Below are 22,219 nucleotides of genomic sequence, written 5' to 3' on the forward strand. Positions count from 1 at the left end.
TTTATGTGAATTGCATTTAACTTTAAGTGGCTTACCACATTCCAACGGAAACTTTAAATGAAGTAAAAACACATTGTTTCAGGGTTCAATGAAATATTTTATTGGTTTCTGCGTATGTTTATCTTGCGATTTACTCTTGGGTTACAGATACATATTGATTTATTTTAACATATTTAACATTTACTCCACGTTGTGTACGGTTGAAATCAGATAGGGATGGACAGAGAGGGGATAGGGTGTAGTAGTTAGTTTAGCACTTAACACTTCTTAGCCTTTTTACAGTACACGTAAGTAACTTAGACTAACACTCAACAACCAATTGGATCAACAAAAAACGAATCGAGTCCATTTGGACCAGAGCTTAAGCTAAGCTTCGCCTCAGAAGAACATTCAGCTGAACTGTTGGATATATAAATTTAGTACTTGCATCTGTGCACATTGATATTGCTATGAATATATCTATGTATATATAGGTATGTGTTATAGTAGTCCATGATTTCAGAAGGGGAGAGAAAGACTTCCGGCGTGATGGCTTAAGAACTATAAAGCTATTTCTCAGTTATAGTAAAGTAGAGATTTGTCCTTCGTAACAATGGCCATAGATCAATTGAAACTTAAACGAACTTCGGATTGGAGAGCTCTTAACCTACTGCCCCATTTTCTGGATGCTGCGCTATAGAACATCTGTCCATGTAAATACTTGGTTGTATTCCGGTTGTACATTTGTATAGAGTTACTTTTTGGTGCAGTTGAGATGCTAACAATTTGCTTGTTTACTGGTCGGTAGCCCTGTATAGAAGTTGACGAACCCCATTACATCTATGTATAGTGTGTATATTCATATATCTTTGTCTTTTTGGTTTTTGTCTTTTTGTCTGTTTTCCTTTGGTGCCTTGTGGTTATGCTAATTTACGTTTACGTCTTAATTAAGTTGTCCCAAAGTCGAGTGGTTTGGTTAGAATATTTGCCTTACATTGTTTCGCTCGTCGATTTTTACAGTTCGAGTAATTTTGCCATTAGGTTAGTATAGTTACACGAAAAAGTTCAGCCTAAGAAACCATCACAAAGTAGAATCATAATAAATACATATTAACAAATTACACGTTCTTTACACAATAATACACGTCTACAAGGACTCACGCAACACGCACAGATGATTTTAAACATTTTTACAGGATAATCCACAGGCTGAAACGAGAAAACAATTTGGAGCGATTTTAGTGGGAATATTTCGAGAGTTACAAACGCAAAATGGGAAGTATAAATACTCTTATGTTGGTCACGAACTGCCCCCCAAAGGGCGTTAAATTTCTACACTGAGAGAAAACGAATGCAATGCAATCTGCATGGGTAGCTTATGTGTTGATTTTACTTGGTTTACTTAAAGCCTAGGCGAAAAAGTTCAAGGGATTTGAACTGATATTCCTATGATTTTATTGCTGTGTGGCAAGGGCTATTGAAATCAGAGCTCAGTTTGTTTGTCTAACCGTTTGGCTTCCGTGGGCACGCAATTCAATTTAACCCTTCACGCCCAATTACGCCGTGAAGCCGGTGCCAGGATCCGCAGGACTCGCAGGACCCGCAGGACACACGAGGTGGAAACAGTGTCAATGTCAAAAGTTGGACTTTGGCCATGTGAAAACGCAACTGAACAAGAAACTTGGCTTGTTTTTTCACCCAACTCTCTTGTTTGTTATGCCAACTGCGTTTGGGTGCGGGGCGTTTCGACCACAGAACAGTCCAACTACAAAGGCGCAAACAACTTTTGATTGCCAAAAACTGGCCAACCTATGCCGGCAGCCTTTGTTGGGGCATTTTCAAAATTTCAATCACGTAAGCAATTCCCTTCCCTTTTCCCACCGCGCCAGAAGAAAAGTTTAAAGGTCTGCCGGAAAACGATTATTTATGGTATTAGTGGAGTCAGTTTGATGGCTCCCCAAAGTTTTGGTTACACCCAGGTATACATATGCATTTGCGGTTTGGCAAGTGTGCCATTTCAATTTGGCCAAAATGCAAAAATTCGGCTTAAATAGATACCTTGGTGTGCCCAAGGATCTTTTTAATTTGGTCAGTATCTTGTATTTCCAATGGCTTATACTCTTTGAAGCCAAATAGTTGTTTGGCTGAGTTTTCAACTATTAGCGATCTGTCGCGAATTGTGCCTGCTGTGATTTTGTAATTTTCCCTCCACACACGATTTTTAATTTAAAACCTTTGTGCTGCAGACTGATTTTAAAAATATACAATTCCATTGAACAGCTCGACTCTGTTCCTTACCTCTGTCATGCAAGTGGGAAATGAATAAATAAGTCGACGGTGTCGAATGCATGGCAGGGCAGCTGATAGTAATTGCACATGCATGCTAACCCCGAGCCACTGACAGCTTCCTGAAAACCCCTTTCCTTCCCTGCAGATCCTGCTGACACGCTAAGCAATTTAACAATTTTACAGACAATTAAACAACAACATCCTCGAGTCCTTGGCTGTCCTTCGGCCGAGCTGTCATTGAATCGACTACGACGACAAAATGGCTAAAATGTACTTGCATCTAATGCCGGCCCCATACACATAAAATATCGATTAGTTTAATGTGCAAAAATAGCAGCCAGTGCTTCTTTGGGGGTCATCCTGCCACGCCCCTTAGCCCTGATCCGACATCCACACACACACATAGCGACCATTCACATGGGAATTTTGAACAAATTGAATTAAAATTGTAAATATTGCATCCGAGTGTTCGCCTCGAACTTTATGGCCACACAAATCAAATACACGAAGGTGGACACTCCGTGCCAAGAGGAAATGTTCGAGTGTGAATGGAAAGTGGTGGGGAAAATGCCAACTTGGCACCCCTTGCTGTCTGAAAAGTTTACGCCTTTTGTCGAGCGGAATGAAAATCGAAAGCGAGCAAAACGGCAGAAGAAATGCGATGGGCGAAAAAATAGCATCGGAAAATCGGTCCATGGAAAGCTACCGCTATTGATGTTGCGGGCGTAACCAAGATTGCTTTGTTTCCCTTTTTGTGGCAAATTGCATTGGATTGGGTATAAAAGCATAAACTTTGCGTTCACACAAACGATTCGCTGCGTCGATAACGGATATTCGGAAATAAACATTTCTTTCGCATATTTCAGGTAGAAAGAAAAAACAAATTTTATTTGCATTTACATCCCCTTTAAAGCAAAAATATCTGACAATTGCAGAAACAAAGATGCACTTAAAAATACTAGCAGCAGTATCCCCAGCCTAATAAAATCAGAATCTTGGGAAGTTGGACCAAAGTTTTCCCATTTATTATTGGATTTGATTGGTTTTCCTCTTTGGCACTCGAAAGCCTCTCAGCAGATGCAACTTAGTGCGAATGCATCCAACTTTAAGTCCCCGGCTGTCATAACAACTGGGACTTCCGACTGCTCCTTACGCACTCCAATGCCAACTGAATAAACAACGATCCGACTCTATTTGGTATGGTAAACCGCCTCAAATTGATTTGTTGTCGGCAACATTTGGAGGCAAGTAGACTTGATTTGCCGAGCGATTGAGGGCGTGGCAAGTTGCAGCGGTATGCAAATGATGCCGTCGAAGTCGTCCTGTTTGCCCAGCATCTATTTGGGAAGTGGAGGTTGGAGGAAAGATAGTTAATGTGGCCACTGTCTGCAGTTGAATGCTTGGCTGTTTGCAATCATTCCAACTTTAATTGAAATTAGTGCCGAGTTTTCGATTAAGCCACGCCTCGACTGTTTACTCCTGCCAGTGTTGACTTGGCTGCGACAATGCCCAATGGCCAAGGCTCCTCAGTTTCCATGTCCTTGCTGCAGTTAAATTACCCGAGGGCTCATACATGCCAAGCGAAAACCTGCCGGAATGTCCTGCATCCTTGTATCATTTATTAATAAACCCCTTGAGTTGGGGCAATAAAAGTTTTTCCCATTTTCTTTGCCCTGCCAAAGCTGACATTCGACAGTAATCTAAATAGGAAAACTTTTATGTTGGCTCTCCGAAAAACTAAGCAAGCTGCTAAAACTTTTGCCAACCCAATTTTACGCCCTCCCAATTTTGTGTGAGGTAAGCAAAGAGATGGGATAATTCAATGAGCCGGCTTCCTTTGACTGCCGAAAGTGTGCCAGCATGTGAGTAATATAATGTTCGGACCTCTACAGGTCAACCCTTCTTTTTCGTGGCCACGTGGCGTATGCGTAACTCAGCTGCCAGGGCCTCATTATCGCCTCATCAGCCTTATTACTATATAAGCGTTATTATGTCACATAGTGTTCCTTCTCTTACTAGTTCTTCATCCTGCTTATTCCTTTCAGAATGAGTCGCCTGGGACCGTGAGTAGAAAAGGAGCCTTTGCCTCTGACATTTCGTCGTCGGCTCATCGCAATCATAATTTCCATCTTTTCCATCTTTATGAATTTTAAATGAGACAGGGACAGGGACCGGGTCTTCGGTCTTTTCTCCCTGCAGCTGACAAACTTTGCACGCCTGTCATTGCGAATTCAACTAAATTTTTAATAAGATGCGCGGCCTTGTTTGCCACGCCCAATTGTCGCATAAGAGCTTATGCCGTATTTAGTCGGGTAAATATTTATTTGATTGGTATTTTTGCGATATCCGGATTTGTGTGTTAGCGAGCACAGGAAACGGAAATTGTACGGGCTTGTGGCAGCCGCGCTATTTCCATATTCCCAATGATGCGGAAACGTAAGGAAAAATCGCTCTTTTGTGCGGACCGAATAAATTTGCCTCGGCTTGTATACTCGTACATGCATACTCGTATACTCATATCTGTCTGGCGCATGATAAATGGATCTGAAGTGGAGCTGATGAGGCGAGCTGGCGGCTCATTAAAGCGGATGAGCGGATGTGTACTTCAGAAATACACAGTTGTATTTTTAATGCAATGCGTGCAGTAAGAATTCCAACCAAGCAAGCTCTTAATTCATATACAATAAATGAGGAATAAAGGTGGAATAAAGGAGGAAACAAATAATCTTTACAGCTATTTATTCACTTTCCTCTTAATTTATATTAACTTTTCTCCGGCTTGCCACATTATTTCACTCTCAACTGTGCGAGTATGACAACTAGCACTGCAATCGAAGGCGTCGCTCATTAAAAATAATTACAATTCTGAAGTGCTTCTGTGGGGCCAATGCATCCCTTCAGCGAAGGCCTTTAAAGTGGGCCAACTTAAATGAGGCAAGGCTCGGAAAAGGCAGCCACCGTATCCCCCAAACAACTTCCCTTACAAACGGGCCGGATGTGAAGAATAAATAAGACTAAATAGGAAAAATGAAGAAAATTATGAGCAGAGGCGAAAAGGGACAGGAGCGGAAACAAGGCGGGCTGGATTTCTTGGGGACCACCAAATCAGGCAGCTTTTATGGGTATTTGTACTTTTTATTTCTGGCTCCAGTGAATTTCAATGCGCAACCAGGGAGGCCGAAATGTTCGGATTTATGAAAAAATGCTGGACCAAATTTGGAAGCATTTAATTAGGGAAATTTATGATTTGGCTCCACCAGCGTGCAGGCTTTGAGAACTAATCAATGTTAATCCATTTCTAACGAGCCATCGTTAGGAACCCTGAATTACATACGCCCACAATCCAGCCAGTTGAATGGCATCATCAAAATGCCTGCCAACTTCCAAGTCATCAAATTGCATGCCAACTTGTTGTTGCCGCTGGCATTTAACGATAATGTGCGCCATATCGAGGCCATAAGCAGATATATATCCGAGGGATGGACGGATATCTACAATGCCCATATACAAGTATGTGTGCACTTAAAATGCCAGCCCAGAAATTGGGCCAACAGAATATTCCTGCAAGTCTTTGCTCTTTTTCTGCTGTGGCATGCTACTTAGCTAATATGGGAATGGCTTTCTGGGGCGTTTAATGCTACTTCATCATGCTCTGTGACACGGTATTTTAAGCAAAGTTCGGCACAATAATAGTTTCGAGAATCGCCAGTTAAATTAGTGATGTGATTCAGTACTGAGTATCACACTTTTCATTTCTGGCAGGCAGTCCTCGAGAGCTAATCCTCGATTTTGGACCTCCCCTCGCAGTGGCCTTTCCTTTGGGCTCGAGCAAGTGCCTCGAGCTGGTTCGCCTGCTTGCTCATATCAAATATTTGTTTTCAAAATATGTGCTAGATTCTAGGCACATTCTATGCCCGCTCCTCCGATCAGCCCCATGTGCTCCTTTCGGGGTATTTTTGGCTGAAATAGAACTCTTTGGCTTGCAGCTTGATTGGCCAAAACTTTGTAAACAAAAACACACGCAGAACAAATGCCAGCTTCGGTGCGAGGATAAAGTGTGGGCGGAGGCCCGTGGGCGTGTGGGCGTGGCAGGATGAAAGGCTTTGCGCTTTCGCTGGCTGTGCTGACAAAATCCTTTCGAGTTCGAGGGAGAGATATATATTTAACTGTTTGGCATATTATGGCTTTTATATTGAGTTGTTTTGAACTTATCTAGTTTACTGCCGGGCGGATAGGGCCAAATGGCTTGAAACTTGTCCTGACACAAAATATTCTTTATGGCTCGCATTAGAATTTGTTTCGATAAGGCCCTTGGGGGCGAGGCTAATTTCCAGGGATTGCAGTACATGACATGACAATGTGGAATAAATTACGTGCACAGAATATAACACTTTGTGTTAATCACAAGATTTGCTCACATTAAGTTAAGCTCTAGCTACATTTGCATAGATATCGCATGTTTGAGTGGAAACTGGGTTAAATTCATACTTTCCACTCAGTGAGTGAAGGATACCCAATACAATCATCACAATTTTTAAGCCCTGAATGGGGGTTTTCCAGTGTAGAGGCGAGAAATGTAAATCATTTGTAAAGTGACTGGGCTAAGTGGTTGGCCCGGATGGGTTGGCTGGAATCGTTTCAGATAGGAGAGCATTAACATAAATTACCTTGCACAACGATCCGACGTTCCTTGGGCCCCGGCCGCAATGTGCCAGCAGCAACAATCACACAATGCCAAGAACACACACTTGGGTTTTAGGATGCGGGACATGGGGAGAATGCAGGGTGCAGGTTGCAGGATGCAGGATGCAGGATGCAGCATGACAAACACAAAGGCAGAGAAATGAAGTGGTTAAGTGGTCCAAGGACCTGCAGATTTGGTCGCAGACATTCGGACAGATGGAGTCACGCACGCAGTGGCAACTTTACAGGATGTTTCAGCAGCAGCAGGACGAGTCCTTGCACAGTTCCTATGTGCCCACGACCGCTCCTCCTCCTGCGGACGAAGTACGTGACACGCTGGCATGTCCTGCTGTCCGCTGGGCGACTGCGGGAATGGGCGTGGCCCCGCCGGTCGTCGGAGTGGCTGGCTGCAGCAGCGGCGAGTCCAAGCTGCCGTTTCCTCCGCCGCCACCGCTGCCGCCTCCGGTCGAGGAAGTGCCTCCTAAAATGCTGCTAGTGGCACGCGTCAGGAACCAACAGTCCATGGGCGTCGGCTTGCCCTTCATGATCACGGGTCCGCGGTACTCCAAGTGGAACGAGTCATCCTGGTTGATCGCCAGACAGAGGAGCCTGCAAGAAGGAGAAGAGGGAGATACCATAAGTAGCAGGGCGGAAGGCAATTGTTATTCGTCTAGTCTCATTTAAACTGGAATTTCGTAAATAAAACTTTCCCAAGGAGGATGACAAAGAATAGTAGTTCTGGTAAGTGTTAAACGTGGGAGATGTGACTCCTTTAGCAGTCACATAAATTTGAGTTATTGAGTTCAGTGGTGGAGTTGGTCTGATGCCATAAGGCACTCTGAATGATGTATGTACATCTCAGGGGTCGTATATTTCTCAATCTGCACACCAATAAATTGCCATCATGCAGCTCTTAGATTGCATTGCCAGAAATTATGTTAATTCGGTTATTGTGCTCCGTGTGCCCGCACATTCGAGTGCACCACAAAACGGAAACGGAATAAAAATTTTCGCCAGGCTGGTGTGCATTTCCGTTTCCGGTTGGGTCGACCACTGTGCAACCACACATTGTTGCATTTATTCAGACTCATATATTTATATATTTACGGCCAATACGCCGCTGATTGGATACGCATTTAATTCAATTTATTCGCGACCTTTGCGGCATCGGATAGCCGGTGTATGGCCACAATTGCATTGCCCTTTTAATTAGCGAACAGGTGAGCCTGATGAGGTGAACAAATTTCCTTGTTGTCCTGGGCAACCAGCAGAAATATGCACCGTTTTAATGGACCTGAGTTAATTACACTGCTCCGAATGTCCTTCGACACTTATTTGCATATGCGATTAAGGCGCAGGACCCGAGGAATCCCTGCCAGCCATGATTATCGCAGCCATCATCTCTGGATCTCTGCGTGTGCGTTCTTAATTAATGTTTATGGCAGTGCATAAATATTTACCCAGCGCTTAATTGTCAGTCCAAATATTAAACGTGCAAATACGGCGAATAATGGAATGAGTGCCTGAATAATGTATGTGTAAATTGATATGTGCCGCATAAGCAAATATTAATTGGCAAGAGGGTATAGAAAAACATGTAAACAATCTGCGCGCTTGCTGTTTAAAAAATAAAATTTCAGCCGCAGCTGAGAAATTACATTACAATTGGCCTCGTGTTTTGAATTACATTTGTTTTGACGTGGCTTCAGCTCGAGAAAAGCAAAATGCTCCCATTATTTACAGACTTCAATTTATTCATTAGGATGTTTGTTTCAATATTTACATAGTCGCCGGACAAAAGTGTGTGATAATAAATAACCCCTTGAATGAATATGAATAAATTCCCCCTTGTAATAAATTCTACAGAAGGGAAAATAGTACTTCTCTAAAAATATTGCTGCAAAGTATCATAATATCGGATTGAAGTATCAAAGGACTTAGTATTATTGATTGAAATTCATTCATTCTTTAAATTGAAAAAAAAAATACTGAAACAATAAACAGAACACCACCATAGGTATTAATTTCGAAATCAATTGATTTTTGTTCAAGCAAGCATAATCCTCACAATTACAAACCAATTACTTTTTCGGTTTAACATTGCAAAATCACAAAAAACATGCGTTGTTTATACTTCATTTAATTTTATGTTTATTGTCAAACATTCACCCATTTTGCACAGCCATAATGTGGGCACATACATATATATATTTAAAATTGCAATTAATTTCCGCTTTATACTCATGAAACGCGTGTTTAATACCAGCGCTGCTCTCTGTGAAAAGAGAGAGGAGAGAACGCGGGAGAGACTGAGAGCTTAGGTAAACAGCTGAGCGTTCTTAGAATTTGGACTTCGTTTGTTTAGTTTTCCAGCGGCAGCTGATGAGTGGGGTGGAAAATTGTGTGTGAGCTGCGTGCAGTGAATAAATGGTTCGGAAAAATGCCAGCAAATTTCAAAGTGCAATAGACAGTTTAGCAAAGCCCAATCAATCGAATCGAATCCGTTTCAATGGAGTCCTTGAGTTCCATTCGGTTTTTGAAGAGCTCATAGAAACATACTTGTCGGCTGGTAATCAAACACCTGTTTGTTTGTCAATTGCTTTGCTGGGATTTTCATGGAATTAAGGAGGCCTCAAAAGCAATCGAGCTGTATAACAACTTTCGAATAAGCTTCACATGCCACGTAATTATTTTCTTAAATGATTCCAATGCTTAGAAATATTTAAACGACCATACCCTGCTCATTATCACTTGTTTATGTTTATCAAAAGTTCTCCCAGCACATCGTTGCCAGCTGAAAAAAAATCGATAGCGAAAGAGAGTCACCCCCACAAAAGAAATGCTCTCTTTTTTGTGCATTGCGACTCTTTGGCTTCAGCAGTGCGGGAGTTTTTTTGAAGCGGAATTTAAATTCTTTGGAGGCAATCAATTCATCTCAATCGAAAATATTTGCCTACTTGAAGTGAATTAAATTTATTTTTGCAATATGCTTTCGCAGTTGCTAGAGGCTTTCCAGCGGCTGGTAAGTCAATTAAAAAGCCAATTTGTGTGGGTTCGCTGCTGGCTGCCATTACCACGACATTTCTACGGTTTCCCGCGGGAAACTGAGTCACGGACACGGCTGCGTCTGCGGCAGCGGGAACGACTTCGGCGGAATCCCGCCGAACGGGCCAGTCACCAGCGGAACCGGCGGACAGAGCGGCGCCACCTGGTCATGGACTACATCTTCGAGTGCTTCTTTGAGGACACCTTTGAGCAGATCTCCCGGAACGGGCTGCAGGACCGCCAGTCGCGGCGCGATGTCCTCGACCACCTGAGCTCCATCATCAAGGGCTGCAGCGGCGGACAGAACTCCCAGACGGACGAGGTGGCCGCCATCGCGGTGACGGCGGCCATGAGATACCACCGCATGGCCAAGGAGCAGAACGGACAGGTGAGTCGCTTGTTGCACATGTGGCACTTCTGTGTGCAACACTGCCACAGTTGAAAGATATTTGCCTAATGATTTTATACAATTAAATGAATGCCAACCTAGGAAACAAATCTCAATTTAATTATGAAAGCTTTGACAATTAGTCCTGTGATTGAAAATGATATAAATAATTTAAACAAAAGCCAAGTCCATCCATTTCATTGCCAAATGAAATAAATCTTAAAGTTGAAACTAAGAACCTGTGAGTAATTAGCAAATAAAATATCTTTTCTCTTGAATCCAATTAAAGCAGAATTAAATGAGGCTTTCTAAGATACGTTTTGAAGGGAAAACTACTGAAATAACCAGTGAAAGAATATGTGTATTTAATTGGAATCTTGGAGTGTAAATAAATATGGCAAGCAGTTGCTGGCTCAATTTCCTTTGGCAGAGTCTGCCAAACTTAATTTTCTTGCATTTTAAATGCCAGCTCTTCAGATGGCAATTATTTATAATTTAAAAAGTAGCACTTCAGGTGGCATTCAACCCCTGCTTCCTCCGTATTCCCCAGGTCTGCCTCATGGGCAAGTATCACAACATTCTGTACATCGGCCTGCGCACCTGCTGGGATTGGGGAGTCCGGGACTCGGAGGTGGTCGTCAAGCTGCTGGGTAAGTGGTGGAGTCGGGCCAACTAAATAATTTAATTTAAATGCATGCACGTATATATATGTGTGCGTGTGTGGCACGACTTTGCTGTTTGCTGTTTGCTTTTGGGCGTGGCTGTTTGCTTTGCATACTTTAATAAATTTCATCCCATCGCATCGGATTATTACGCCCATAAGCAGGCAGTTTTCGCTTTCATCACGTGTTCCTGCTAATTGCGTTAAGAAAGTGTTGCTCATGTCGTTCGGCTGCTCTGTTGTTGCTGCATCGTAAAACTTGTAAAGTGCCTCAAAGTGTTGCAAGTTATTTGGGGCGTACGCATACTGGCTGCCTCTAATTAAAAGGCTGCGTAAACTTTTGCGAGCGAGCGAGAAAAGTGCCTGAAATTAATGGCATGCCTCTGTCAGGGGATCTGGACTCGTGTGCAATAAAACTTGCTCCTTGTTTGTCCTGTCCCCACTCACCAAGTTGCTTTGTTGCTGACTCCAGCTCTTTGGATCCTCTGGCCTTGGTTTGGCATCCTGGCCGTTTCCGTTTTCCGCTGACTTCATTTCTGGGCTGTGCCAAAAAGCCAGCGAAACCGAAAGCCAAAAAACCAAAGCAGCAACAAGTGCAGCCACGTAATTAGGTTTTTTATGGCTGCTGCTGCTGCGATTTGATGACATTATTCAACCGCTTTCTCCACTACCGACAATTTGCCTGCATGGGGTCTCCCACTGTCACATCGGTCACACTGTGTATACAAATTTGGTTTATGGCATTACCCGTTTCGAAATGTTATCAGCGGAAAATAAGATAAAATGCGGATTTTTCTAAATTAATTAACTTTTAACTATTTTCCTGTCTTTCCCCCATTTTTGTGCTATTCAGTGGCCATTTATGAGTGCGAGAAGACGTATGAGCGCATTTTCCTGGGTGCCCTGTTTGGACCACATGCTCCGCACTTCATCGCCGGCTGGCGCAGTGACTTCCAGGATCAGGTGAGACTGGCAGGCAGAACCTATTCTTGCCCCCGTGGAATAGACACCCATGTATGTCCTTTGTTCGCAGCACGAGAATGTCCGGGCTATGGTTTACTTTCTGAAGCACGCCACACGCGAGCAGCTCACATTGCCCGTCTGGATTCCGCGCTTCGAGCAGGAGCGACAGCTCAGGTGAGTCCTCAGCCCAATCCCCATGCCCCATCCTGTCCTGGCCTGCTCCACTTTCCCCACTTTCTCCGCGTGGCTTTCCATGTGTCGCGCTCTTTTGCTGCCTCGAGCGATTTTCACACTAGCCGGGTTAATTGGATAGTTGCCGGGGTGTCGTGATAGTGCCATGCCGAGGTCTTTATTTCCCCCAAGACTTTTTTATGCTTACAGCTAGACATTTTTTGAAAGCTTTTACTTTTAAAAATGAAACTGTAAAGATCGGATTATGTGCCGAGATATGAAGCTACCTTAATGGCTTGCCAGTTTTCCACACAATAAGATACTATATATAACCGCTGGGAATACAAGGTAATGGTGGACGAAAGGGAAGGATTACCAGAGAAATGAAAGGATTTTAATTAAATTAATTCATCAGCCATTGTTGTGCCACCGACACCCAGTGTGTATATGTGTGTGTGGCAGCGACAGTGTGTGTGTGACTGCCATAATTGAGTGAAAGATGGCGACAATTTACAGCCACAGACACGACTGCGAATACACTTTTACAGAGAATGGCTCTCAATCACTGGTGGTGGCTTTCTCTCACTTCTGCTGGTGTCATGTATAATTAAGATTTTCATTTGCAGCTCGCTTTCGGGGGGTTTCCCATTTTCCGCCCCGTCCGACACTCTCACATGCACATGGCGTCCATGTGTGTGTGTGTCTCTGATGCGATAAGCTGAAAACCAACAGGCAGCGATGTAAACCTTTTGTTATTTCGGCTTTGTTCGCCAGCACTTCGGAGGATTAAAGTCAAAAATGCGTGTAATAAGCGCACAAAAGCATGCTCAACCCCACCACGCCCACTAATCCACACAGATACAGCCCGCCCCCTTGGATATACCATACTCACACCATTGCAGAGTTGACTGTTTGCGCTTCTTAAGCAAACAGAAGGAAAAAACATACTGACTGGCAAGCATTAAGACGACATTTATGATGCCCTCTCGCAGAACAGCAGCCAAAGTCATGAATAAGCGTTAATAGCTGCAAATGTATGTGGGGCCGTGACCTTAGTGTGTTTGTATGGGTGTGTGATTGGGAGTGTGTGTGCGACTGAGGAGCTGTGAAAAACAAGCAATGTGACAATAAACGTTTCGGTCAATGCCGTTGAAGCTGCATAAATCAGTGCTGGAGCAGCATATTGCCAAAGTTTTCGCAGAACAGTGAACACTCGCTAAGGACAATGGTGTGAGTGTCCTTACAACAGTTGCTGCATTTCGAGAAAAGCAGCTAAAAAGGTTGTTAAGCTGTATTGCCGAATAGTTAACAACACATTAAAGCGAAATTGTCAATTGAAAGGAATGGGAGAAGCATTAATTAATTCGGTAATTGCACAGCTTAAGTGGCTTAAGAAGCTAGTTGCATTATTGCACTGCTGTTTGGCATAATCCACTGTTAGTCCACCTGCTGACTTAATGACACTCAGAATAATGTATACCCTGCCAATATGCAAGGCACTGAAAGCCGCCCAAGTTGAGAACTCCTTCACTTTCCCTCGCCCTGAAACGAAGTGCGCACTGTATAGCAAAGACATTAACATTAAATCGCAGCTAATACTCGCTAAGCAGGCCATTAGATAGAAATTTGATTTGTCAGCCCACTCAGCAGCTGATTAAAGTGTTAATGTTTGATCTGGGGGGCAAGTCACTTCCGACTGGAGGAGAATATGCCAGCCACGAGGTGCCATATAAGGCTATTGAGGAACCTGTCATGGGATGCCATTGGGGAATGGCTTGATTCTAGCAGGGACTCACTTTTATCGCCGCCAATAAAACGCAAATGAATTTGCCAAGCCAATTTCCAAGCTGTCACTGGTTGGTGGCTCAAAATGCGCTTATCGTCTGCTGTGTGGGTTACTTCTACTTCCGGTTTATTGTGGTTTCTGCTCTTTTATTTGCCTACTTTTATGCGTAGACATAAAAGCCGTGTGTGTGCGCGTGTGTTAGTGTGCTGTGTCGGAAATGTGCTTTAAGTGCATTGTACATGCTAATGCCTGAACGGAGACAAACGCCCACCACTCACACAACACATTACGTATACGCAATGTCAAGCTAGGCACAGAAAAAAACATTTCAAGCTTCTGCGTGGAAAATGTCGAAGTGGAATAACTTCTAGGGCTCGGAAAGTCCTCTTTAAGGTGTCTTAAAGTATGCTGTAAGACACGAACATTGGCTTCCACCTTTAGTTGCCAGCAAAAACAGGCGAGTGCTTTCTATTTTTTTCTGTGCCTTCTGTCCTGTAATGGCAGGGCACTGAGCAACAAGCGAGCAGCTTAATTGGGGTCTGGCACCCGCCCGGGCTCATTTTCTCAGCTCCAGAGAGTCCTGCTAATGTGCGAAGCCCATTTTGATGCTTGTCGCCCATTTGGGCGGCCACAAAACTTAACTAACTGACTTATCCAAATCCGGCTTTTTGTTCCTACTTTTTTCAGATTCATTGATGTCCCCATTGAGTCCTGCGGCAAGTCCTCGCCCCTTCGCATTGCCCTGCAGGCGAACGCTCCCGAACTGCTGCTCATACTGCTCAGGTAAGTCGTGGCCTGGAAAAGGAATTCCGGCCAGGGGGTAATGGGATTGGGTATGGGAAGGGGAAGTGCCAGCGACTACCACTTCAATTAGCGAGAAATATGCAAAGCGGTCGCCACTTGGCGGCGCCGCAATGTATGCAACATAAAATACAAGACGCTTAGCATAAGCAAGTGCTCGCGAAGCCACAAGAAAACGCAACGCTTGGAGGAACCCAAGGAGCGGGTAGAGAAAATAAAAGGAAAAATTATCATTAAATATGAAAGTCGCTGCCACAGCGAATTTGCATCACAAGGCGGTCTCCGGCGAGTCTCGAGGTCCAAAAAAGCAGCTTGTAAAAAGTTACGAGCATGCACTCGGTCCTCAGCCGAGATTCATAAATTTATATGTAAACGCCTGCAGTTTCGACTTGCCGTTCCTGAGTCCTTCGTCCTTGACTTTCGCCGTCGCGGCAATTTATTGTTTCCCAACTGGATATTGCAGCGGCCACGCCCCACGCCCCGCCCCTCCATTTCGCTGGCTTCGATTTCAATTTTTGATGCAGCGCCAAAAAGGATGCTTTGCATAAAATACGAGTATTGATTACTGGCCAAAACGGCGAGTCACAACAAAGTTCCCGTCGGCAAGTCCCGTCTGAGATGCTTGGCTGTCAAAGTTTATGTCGACGGCTGGCGGAAGGCGGAAGGCAGCTTGCATTTCATTAGATCAGGATTTTCGCAAAAATTATTCAATTTCCTCAGGTCTTTTGGTCTGAGTGGCACAATTTATGTGATTTTTCCTAGTAGTGACTTTGGGTACCGATTTAAGAAGAGTGCCTTCTAAAATGTTTACTTTATTTATTTTCCTTATGAATAGAATAAGAATAGTTTTTGAATATATATGTATGACCTCTTTAAATGTTTCCCCCCTTTGACCTTGTTAAATACAAATTTCATTCCGAACTGCGCCTAAAGGCCTTCACCGAAATACAGCTTCCAAATAGCTGCCAAATGAAATTCCGAATCATTTCTTGGGCGAATTCTTGAGCAAATCGACTTGCAACATTATTTGCCCCCTTTGTTATACTACGAAATTAAAAGTGAATTCCCCTTCTCAAAAGGGGCGTAATGCGGAAAGAATTCGCATTATGAGGCGGAGGCCAGTTTAATATCCCAGATTCAGCATCGGATTGAGATTCCCGCCAGCTGTGCTGATTGCACCAAGCAAATTGCAATTGCAGTGGCTCCGATTGATGGCAAATGTTTGAGTTTGGCTTGCCAATTCCCCGCTGCGCATTGCCCCTCGGTTTTCCACCGTTTTCCCGGCTGTGGATGGAGGTGGGTTTTCCCAGTCTTTGCAGTCGGTTTTTGGTTTTGTTTCTGTTTCTGTTTCCGCGTCGTCGCCTTTCGGCGTCGACTGATTTTCATTCAGATGCGGCTACTGTTTTTTCGAGTTACTGACGCTGATGCGCCATAAATTTTCGATATTGTTTCGCTTTTGTGTGTTTTAATTTGCGTTTCGCTCGCCGCTTTGTTGCATTTCCATTTAAAATTGGCCATAAAATATGCAAATGAATGTGGTGAGATGAATTCCTTTTCCGCTGGTACTTTTATTCGCTGCCAAATTGATTTACTAGTGCATAATTGCGCATACGCCCTGTGGCTTGCGACTCGTTTCGCTGGGCCAAAAGACAATATTTATATAATGTACCGGCGGTGAAACAACGCATAAATAAGCGAAACATATAAATTAAAATGCTTATCAGGCAGAAAACGAGAAATGTAAATGCGGGGGAGATCTTTGACAAACATTTTCAATTTAAAAAGTGACAACACTGCCGACGCCAGTTGCAATTTGCGATTCGCACTTAATTTGCCATTTACTCAGGTCGGTCTGAATGCAGTGAAAAAAATTTGTATCACTATGTAACTCAATGATTTGGAAAGCCTACATTCCTGTTGTAATCTATCTTACATTTCAGTACAAGCAAGCTCTATGTTAAATAACAAACTACTTAATGATTTGGGAAGCCTGAAAAGACTACATTCCTATTGCGATTTATCTTACATTTCAGTACGCTTAGCATGCTCAATATTAAATAATAAATTGCTTTAAATGAAAACATTTCTTTCTCAGTGCACATGTGTACATCTCTGCTGCTATGCGTGTGTGCATGTGTGCAACTGACACAACCGCGAGTCGTGTCTGTTCATTATTTCATTTGTACATTGTGTTTATCGGGGCATCTAGCATTTATTGCCTGCCCCTTGCCCCTTGCCACTCGACCTCTGACCCTTTGCATTGACCACAAGCAAACCAACTACGTGCTGGCAGCTTGTATCTCATTTGCAAACAGTTACCCACTCCCGACCGCTGACACGCCCTCTCACCAGCTACGCCCCTTCCATCCGTTGCAGATACGGTGCCGCACCGCAGCCGCCGGACGGAGGCGCCTCCGTAATTATAGCGCTGCTCGACAAACTCATCGAGGATGGCCGTAATTACAGCTTCGAACTGGTCATGTGCCTCAAGATCCTGCTGCGCAATGTGGTCATGATTGAGATGCCCTTCAAGGTGAGCAAATGCTTATTAAATTAATTATGTGCTCTGGAGTGATGCAGTGAGTACATAATGCGAGTACAAATATAAGTGGTTTGTAATCATAAAATTCCTCTTACTAATTTGTGAAATATTCTATTTCAGCCCCTTTTATACGCTGCCCGAAGAGAGATGTTCTTCGATCGCTACGGCCGCCTGTTGATGGACAAGATCATCGGCAAGGAGCAGGTCTACGGAGTACCCAGCCTTCGTCATCTATGCCGGTAATTATCAACTTTGACCCGTAATTTTTCTAGGGGATGGAAACTGCTTCGAACACTTTGTGACCAACAGTCGGCTGCCCACGTCTTTTGGTCGGAAATGGAGATTAGGCCAGGGAGAATGAAGTCTGACAGCCATAATAAGTTTCACTTTTTTATTCAATTACTTTGGCTTAGGTCCGCCACGCTTGCTTAACTTCCCATGGGCAGACAATTCGGCTATAAGCCCGAAAGATGAAATAAGCGTAAGACAGGAGCCCAACTGACTGGCTGACAAACTGACAGACAGTTGACAAGTTTCCCTCGTCCTGCCGTCTTTGTATTGTATTGTATCCAAAAGTCGGGTCGAAACTTTCCCGTTTGCTTCACTGACTCAGCCGCAAGTAGTCAAATGTCGGCCAACTTAATGAATTAAATCGATGTGAATTACTTTGCCATGTTGATCGCTTTTGGAGTCGAGAAGTTTCTTCGATTTAATTCGAGAAGTTGGCGTCTGCTATTGATAAGGCTATTGTGGGACTCCATGTGTGCCACTTATTTGTGGAGCACTCGGTGACCCGATGATGCCGGCTACACAAATATACAAACATATTTGCCTCCGCCTGCTCACGTGTCACAAAAATGTCCATTGACTTTGGCTCTCGTTTCAGCTGGAAACCCGTTTTCCAGCTTGTTTGCCAGTTTGTTTTTCTCGGGCCAATGTTTGCGATGCGAAAACTCGCGCTCTTGCCCTGCATTTCGCACAGTAAAGCATTGGTGGTGAGGCCAGAACAAATTTTGTTTATACAATTTAAAGCATTTGTTCTGTTTCTCGTGACATTCTTTGAAGACTAACTAATGTGTAAAAAATTGTAGCACCACCTTTCTAATTTGTTTTCATTTTCAAAACGTTTTCGTTTATACAGATTTTCTTGAAAATGTACCGCTTGGTAGCTGCGACGCCAATAACCACTGTACTTGCAATTGAGTTGGCGTCCACTTGTCGTGGCATCAACAATGTACTCGAAATGAGCTCTTGATTTATATGTTCTGTCACAGTTCCTCTTGGCTCCTTCTAGCCAGCCATTTTGCGATTTCAATTTATGCAAATCTCTTTGGAACCCACAAAGAATGCATGCATAACGCATTACATTGCGCATTGGCCCCGAAATCAGAGTCTTGAAGAGAATGTGACGATTGCCGTCATGGGCGAAAACATTGCGCATACGCCCCGGCATCCCGACTTCCATAGAGGCGCCCACAAGTAGGCAACGCTTTTTGTGCCTGTTTTTATGGCTGCTCAGTGACTTCAGCCGCTCATCTTTTCCCCTTGGGCGGTGTCAGCTTGCTTTATTGATTGGTCGAATTTGTCGTCGGCGGCCATAAAAAAGCCAAAATATTGCCAGAACAGGAAACTTGACAGGACAAATTAACATGGACATAAACTGCGGAGTTCCTTGCTGGTTACCCCTGGCAGCTGATTAGCATGTTGTTACGCTCTCCGTGCGTTTTATGACGCCAATTTGGGGCTCACTTTCGCAAGAATTTCGGACAAGTGGCTGCTGCTCCCCTCTTCATCAAAAAGGCACTTTAGAACCGGCTCCACACACTGGCAAACTTTAGAGGAAGCTTTCACTGCGGCTAAAAGTGGAAGGGCCAAAAAGAATCCGCTACCAATATCCGCTACTTTAACTTCTTCCTCTAGTTTCGCAGGCAACTTCAGTGAAAGTTCCTGCATGAGGTTTTTCGCTCTTCCTGCCTTTCACTCACGAGAAAAGTTTTAAGCACATGAACTTTGTTTGCTGTGCGGATTTTTTTGTTCGCCGTATGAGCTTATTGTGTGAAACTTAAATTAATTTATGAAATATCAAGCTGAGATTGACACGAACAGAGTCTAAGGCCGAGAAAAGTATACCAAAGTCTTGGGCAGCTCAAAAAACGTAAATAGTGCGATCGATTATCAAGACATCACGTTCACAGCATTAAGCTTAGACAGAAATTAATGCTACTTTATAGCATAAAGACTTCAACATTAAATTTCGATTTCCAGCTGCTGCATCCGCGATGTCCTGCGGATGCACAATCAACTACCCAACGGCATCGACACGTTGAGGCTGCCAAAGCGCCTGCAACGCTACATCGATCTCACCGAGGAGCTCGAAGGACCTGAGGCGCAGGACAGCGAGGAGAAGGATCAGCAGCGGGGAAAATCCTCGGCCAAATGCAAGCTGGGAGGCGAGGTGGCACGACTGGATACCATCAGCAGTGCGGAGGAGAGTGAGGACGAGAGCGAGAATCAAGCGCAGCTCCTGCAGGCAGTCACGGATCCGGAGAAGGCTGCATTGGCGGCTTTCATGGCCACCGGCGATGGAGCGTATACGGAGGAGGCGAAGCAGGCGGCGGTAGATGCCTACGTGGCAGCCTGTCCGCCCGATTTCGATCCGGATTTTCCGCCAATTTCCCTGCCCGGGGAACCCAGATAGCCAAAAACACCCAGTACTAGCACTAGCACTCACCGATAGGTTTCTTCGCTGACGTTGATGCGACCCGGAACGCCGGTGGTCTCCGTCCGGCTGGTGAGATTGACGGTATTTCCGAATAGACAGTAGCGCGGCACTCGGTTGCCGATCACTCCGGTCACCACTTCGCCGGAGTGGATGCCTATGGTGATTTGCTGGAAAAACAAGGACCAAACAATGAATTTACAATTGTAGAATTTGTAGGGAGCTTATCTAGAAAATAAATGTATATTCTGAGTTTCTAAGAGAATTTATCGGGCCTTGCAGGCTCTTGAAAAGGCACTTCATTGCGCTAATAAACTTTCGCCTGCCAGTGTCCCATCATCAACACCCCGAAAAGTTGCCAACCGCAACGGAATGTAGCTGCAAAAACCAAGCGAAAGTTGCCACAATTACTTTCCAAAAACTTGCAGCAGCAGTAGGAAAAAGTTTTCTTTAATTAAATTTAAAACGAAATGAGCGGCGACCAGGGAGAATAAGCGCAATTCCCAGCCCCGCCCACAATAGGTCCTTGTTAGTAGGAGACGATGCTGAAATCCAAAAGCGAGAGTCCCGGGAAGGCAGAGGGTTTCGCAGAAACGCAGAGCCAAGATAATATGTGTAAATGGGTAAAGTGCCAGCAGTTCAGAGATAAAAACGAAGGACAAAAGTTGTAATTACCAGAAAAACATTACATAAAACTAATCGCCTAGGCTGCGAGTGCGATAGGAAAAGTATCAAAACTTTTGGAAGCCAAAAGTGCAGAAAGTCGAGCTGAGGAAAAATATCGCAACAAAATAAAATCCAATCAGTGCACTGCATTGCTGTTGAATGATTCAACAGTGAACTTAAAGCAGAAGTCAATCAATCAGTTTTCTTTGATTATATGATACAGAAATTGGCTAAACATTTCAGCTATCCAATGGTTTCCAACAACAACAGATTTCTTCAACATTTTTTTCCAATTAGAGAAGGAAACTTCTTGCCAGAAAATTCTAAAGGACATTACATACAGATTGTCCAGCCAAGTTCAAAACTATTTTCTGGAAAATTGCTGATTTATTTTTAGCCAACAGCCACGATGCATGGCAGTAAGGAAAATGATTTTCCTGGTTTCGCCCTCGAGTGTATAAAATACATAGCAACTGCAGAAAGTTTTTGCTGAGAAGCGAATCAATATTTATGGACTGTAAGCACAGGAAGTAGCCAACAAAGAGTTGAGTTGAGAAAAACTGGCAGGAAAAGCGGGCAAAGCGGGAAAAGAGGGCTGGAAGCAAAGTTTTTGCATAAAGAAAAACATCGGTATAATTGGCTTCATAAGCGGAGGGGGAGGTGCAGGGCGGAATGACTAGCTGCTGCTGCTGCTGCTTTTTATCAGGATTTAATGAAGCGCAAAATGATGCCAGTGGCGGCGGGGGAAGTTCTTGGGGCGCAAGAGGGGGGCAGCGAGTCCTGGGAAAGGGCAGTGCAACAGGCTCGGATGTCATGTCCTAGTTTTTGCCATTAGTCGCCCGTGGCGATTGTTAATTGGATTTGGAGCGATCTATCAAACGCTGACTCAATTCTGGAATTCCCCTCCCCGTTTTTTTGGTCCGCAAGGAAGGGGTTTCCCACTGCATTACCAAAGGCAATCAGTCAAATATGAAACACTGACAGCCACAAAAACTTGACTGCAGTTGCGGCGAGGCCAGATGGAAATGGAGACTAGTTGGGGCTTATGGCTTATGGTGGGCGGAACAGATGGATGATCCCAGGACGAAAAGAAGACATCCTTACGAGGACAGCCAACGGCAAGACGATAAGGTAATGGAATTTTAGCAACCGAAAAACAACAACTCTGACAATAAAGCCAAGTGACACGAGCCCAAGCAAGAGTTGCTAAGTTTGTGTGGGTGGGTACTCCCATATCTACAATAGGGTGAGCCGGAAATTATAGTTATAGCTTATTTCATCTACCAAGTACTATCCATTATTTCACATTAAGAACCTTAGGAGCTGTGGTAATTCGAAATTTACCTTCAAACACTGCACAATATAGGAACCTTTAAGTTTGCTTCCATTTTCGCTGTGAGCCACCCTAATACACACACAGATGCCAAGACATGTGCAAAAAGTGACTGACAAGCCACAAGCATTGTCCACACGTACAATGCTGTAATTGTGAAGGATGCCATCAAGTGGGGCATCCGCATCCTCGT

General features: G+C 44.0%; 2 protein-coding genes across 3 annotated transcripts in view; one reads left to right on the forward strand and one right to left on the reverse strand.

Moving 5' to 3' along the window:
* Nucleotides 1-85: 85 nt before the first annotated feature.
* LOC6554814 (guanylate cyclase soluble subunit beta-1) overlaps nucleotides 86-22,219 on the reverse strand; it is a 43,959-nt gene continuing 21,825 nt past the window's right edge. Inside the window, exons 16-18 of the mRNA XM_026983814.1 lie at nucleotides 20,040-20,197; nucleotides 6,936-7,560; nucleotides 86-1,188 (exon numbers count right to left, since the gene is read on the reverse strand). Of these exons, the coding sequence (XP_026839615.1) occupies nucleotides 7,239-7,560; nucleotides 20,040-20,197 (480 nt within the window). The 3' untranslated portion in view covers nucleotides 86-1,188; nucleotides 6,936-7,238. The remainder of the gene's footprint in view (nucleotides 1,189-6,935; nucleotides 7,561-20,039; nucleotides 20,198-22,219) is intronic.
* Nucleotides 9,312-20,279, forward strand: LOC6554815. 2 transcript variants are annotated; one of them, XM_026983815.1, is made up of 9 exons: nucleotides 9,312-9,634; nucleotides 9,950-10,384; nucleotides 10,935-11,034; nucleotides 11,899-12,008; nucleotides 12,079-12,182; nucleotides 14,653-14,748; nucleotides 17,143-17,299; nucleotides 17,429-17,547; nucleotides 19,574-20,279. In XM_026983815.1, exons 2-9 carry the CDS (start codon nucleotides 10,166-10,168, stop codon nucleotides 20,004-20,006), a joined length of 1,338 nt encoding a protein of 445 aa, XP_026839616.1. In that variant the 5' UTR covers nucleotides 9,312-9,634; nucleotides 9,950-10,165; the 3' UTR covers nucleotides 20,007-20,279. The 2 variants fall into 2 exon arrangements, with proteins under 2 accessions (XP_026839616.1, XP_001981115.1); XM_001981079.3 differs by lacking the exon at nucleotides 9,312-9,634 and having other exon boundaries at nucleotides 9,938-10,384.

Source organism: Drosophila erecta, unplaced genomic scaffold (genome assembly GCF_003286155.1).
Source record: "Drosophila erecta strain 14021-0224.00,06,07 unplaced genomic scaffold, DereRS2 tig00000000-arrow-pilon, whole genome shotgun sequence".
NCBI classification, from domain to species: domain Eukaryota; kingdom Metazoa; phylum Arthropoda; class Insecta; order Diptera; family Drosophilidae; genus Drosophila; species Drosophila erecta.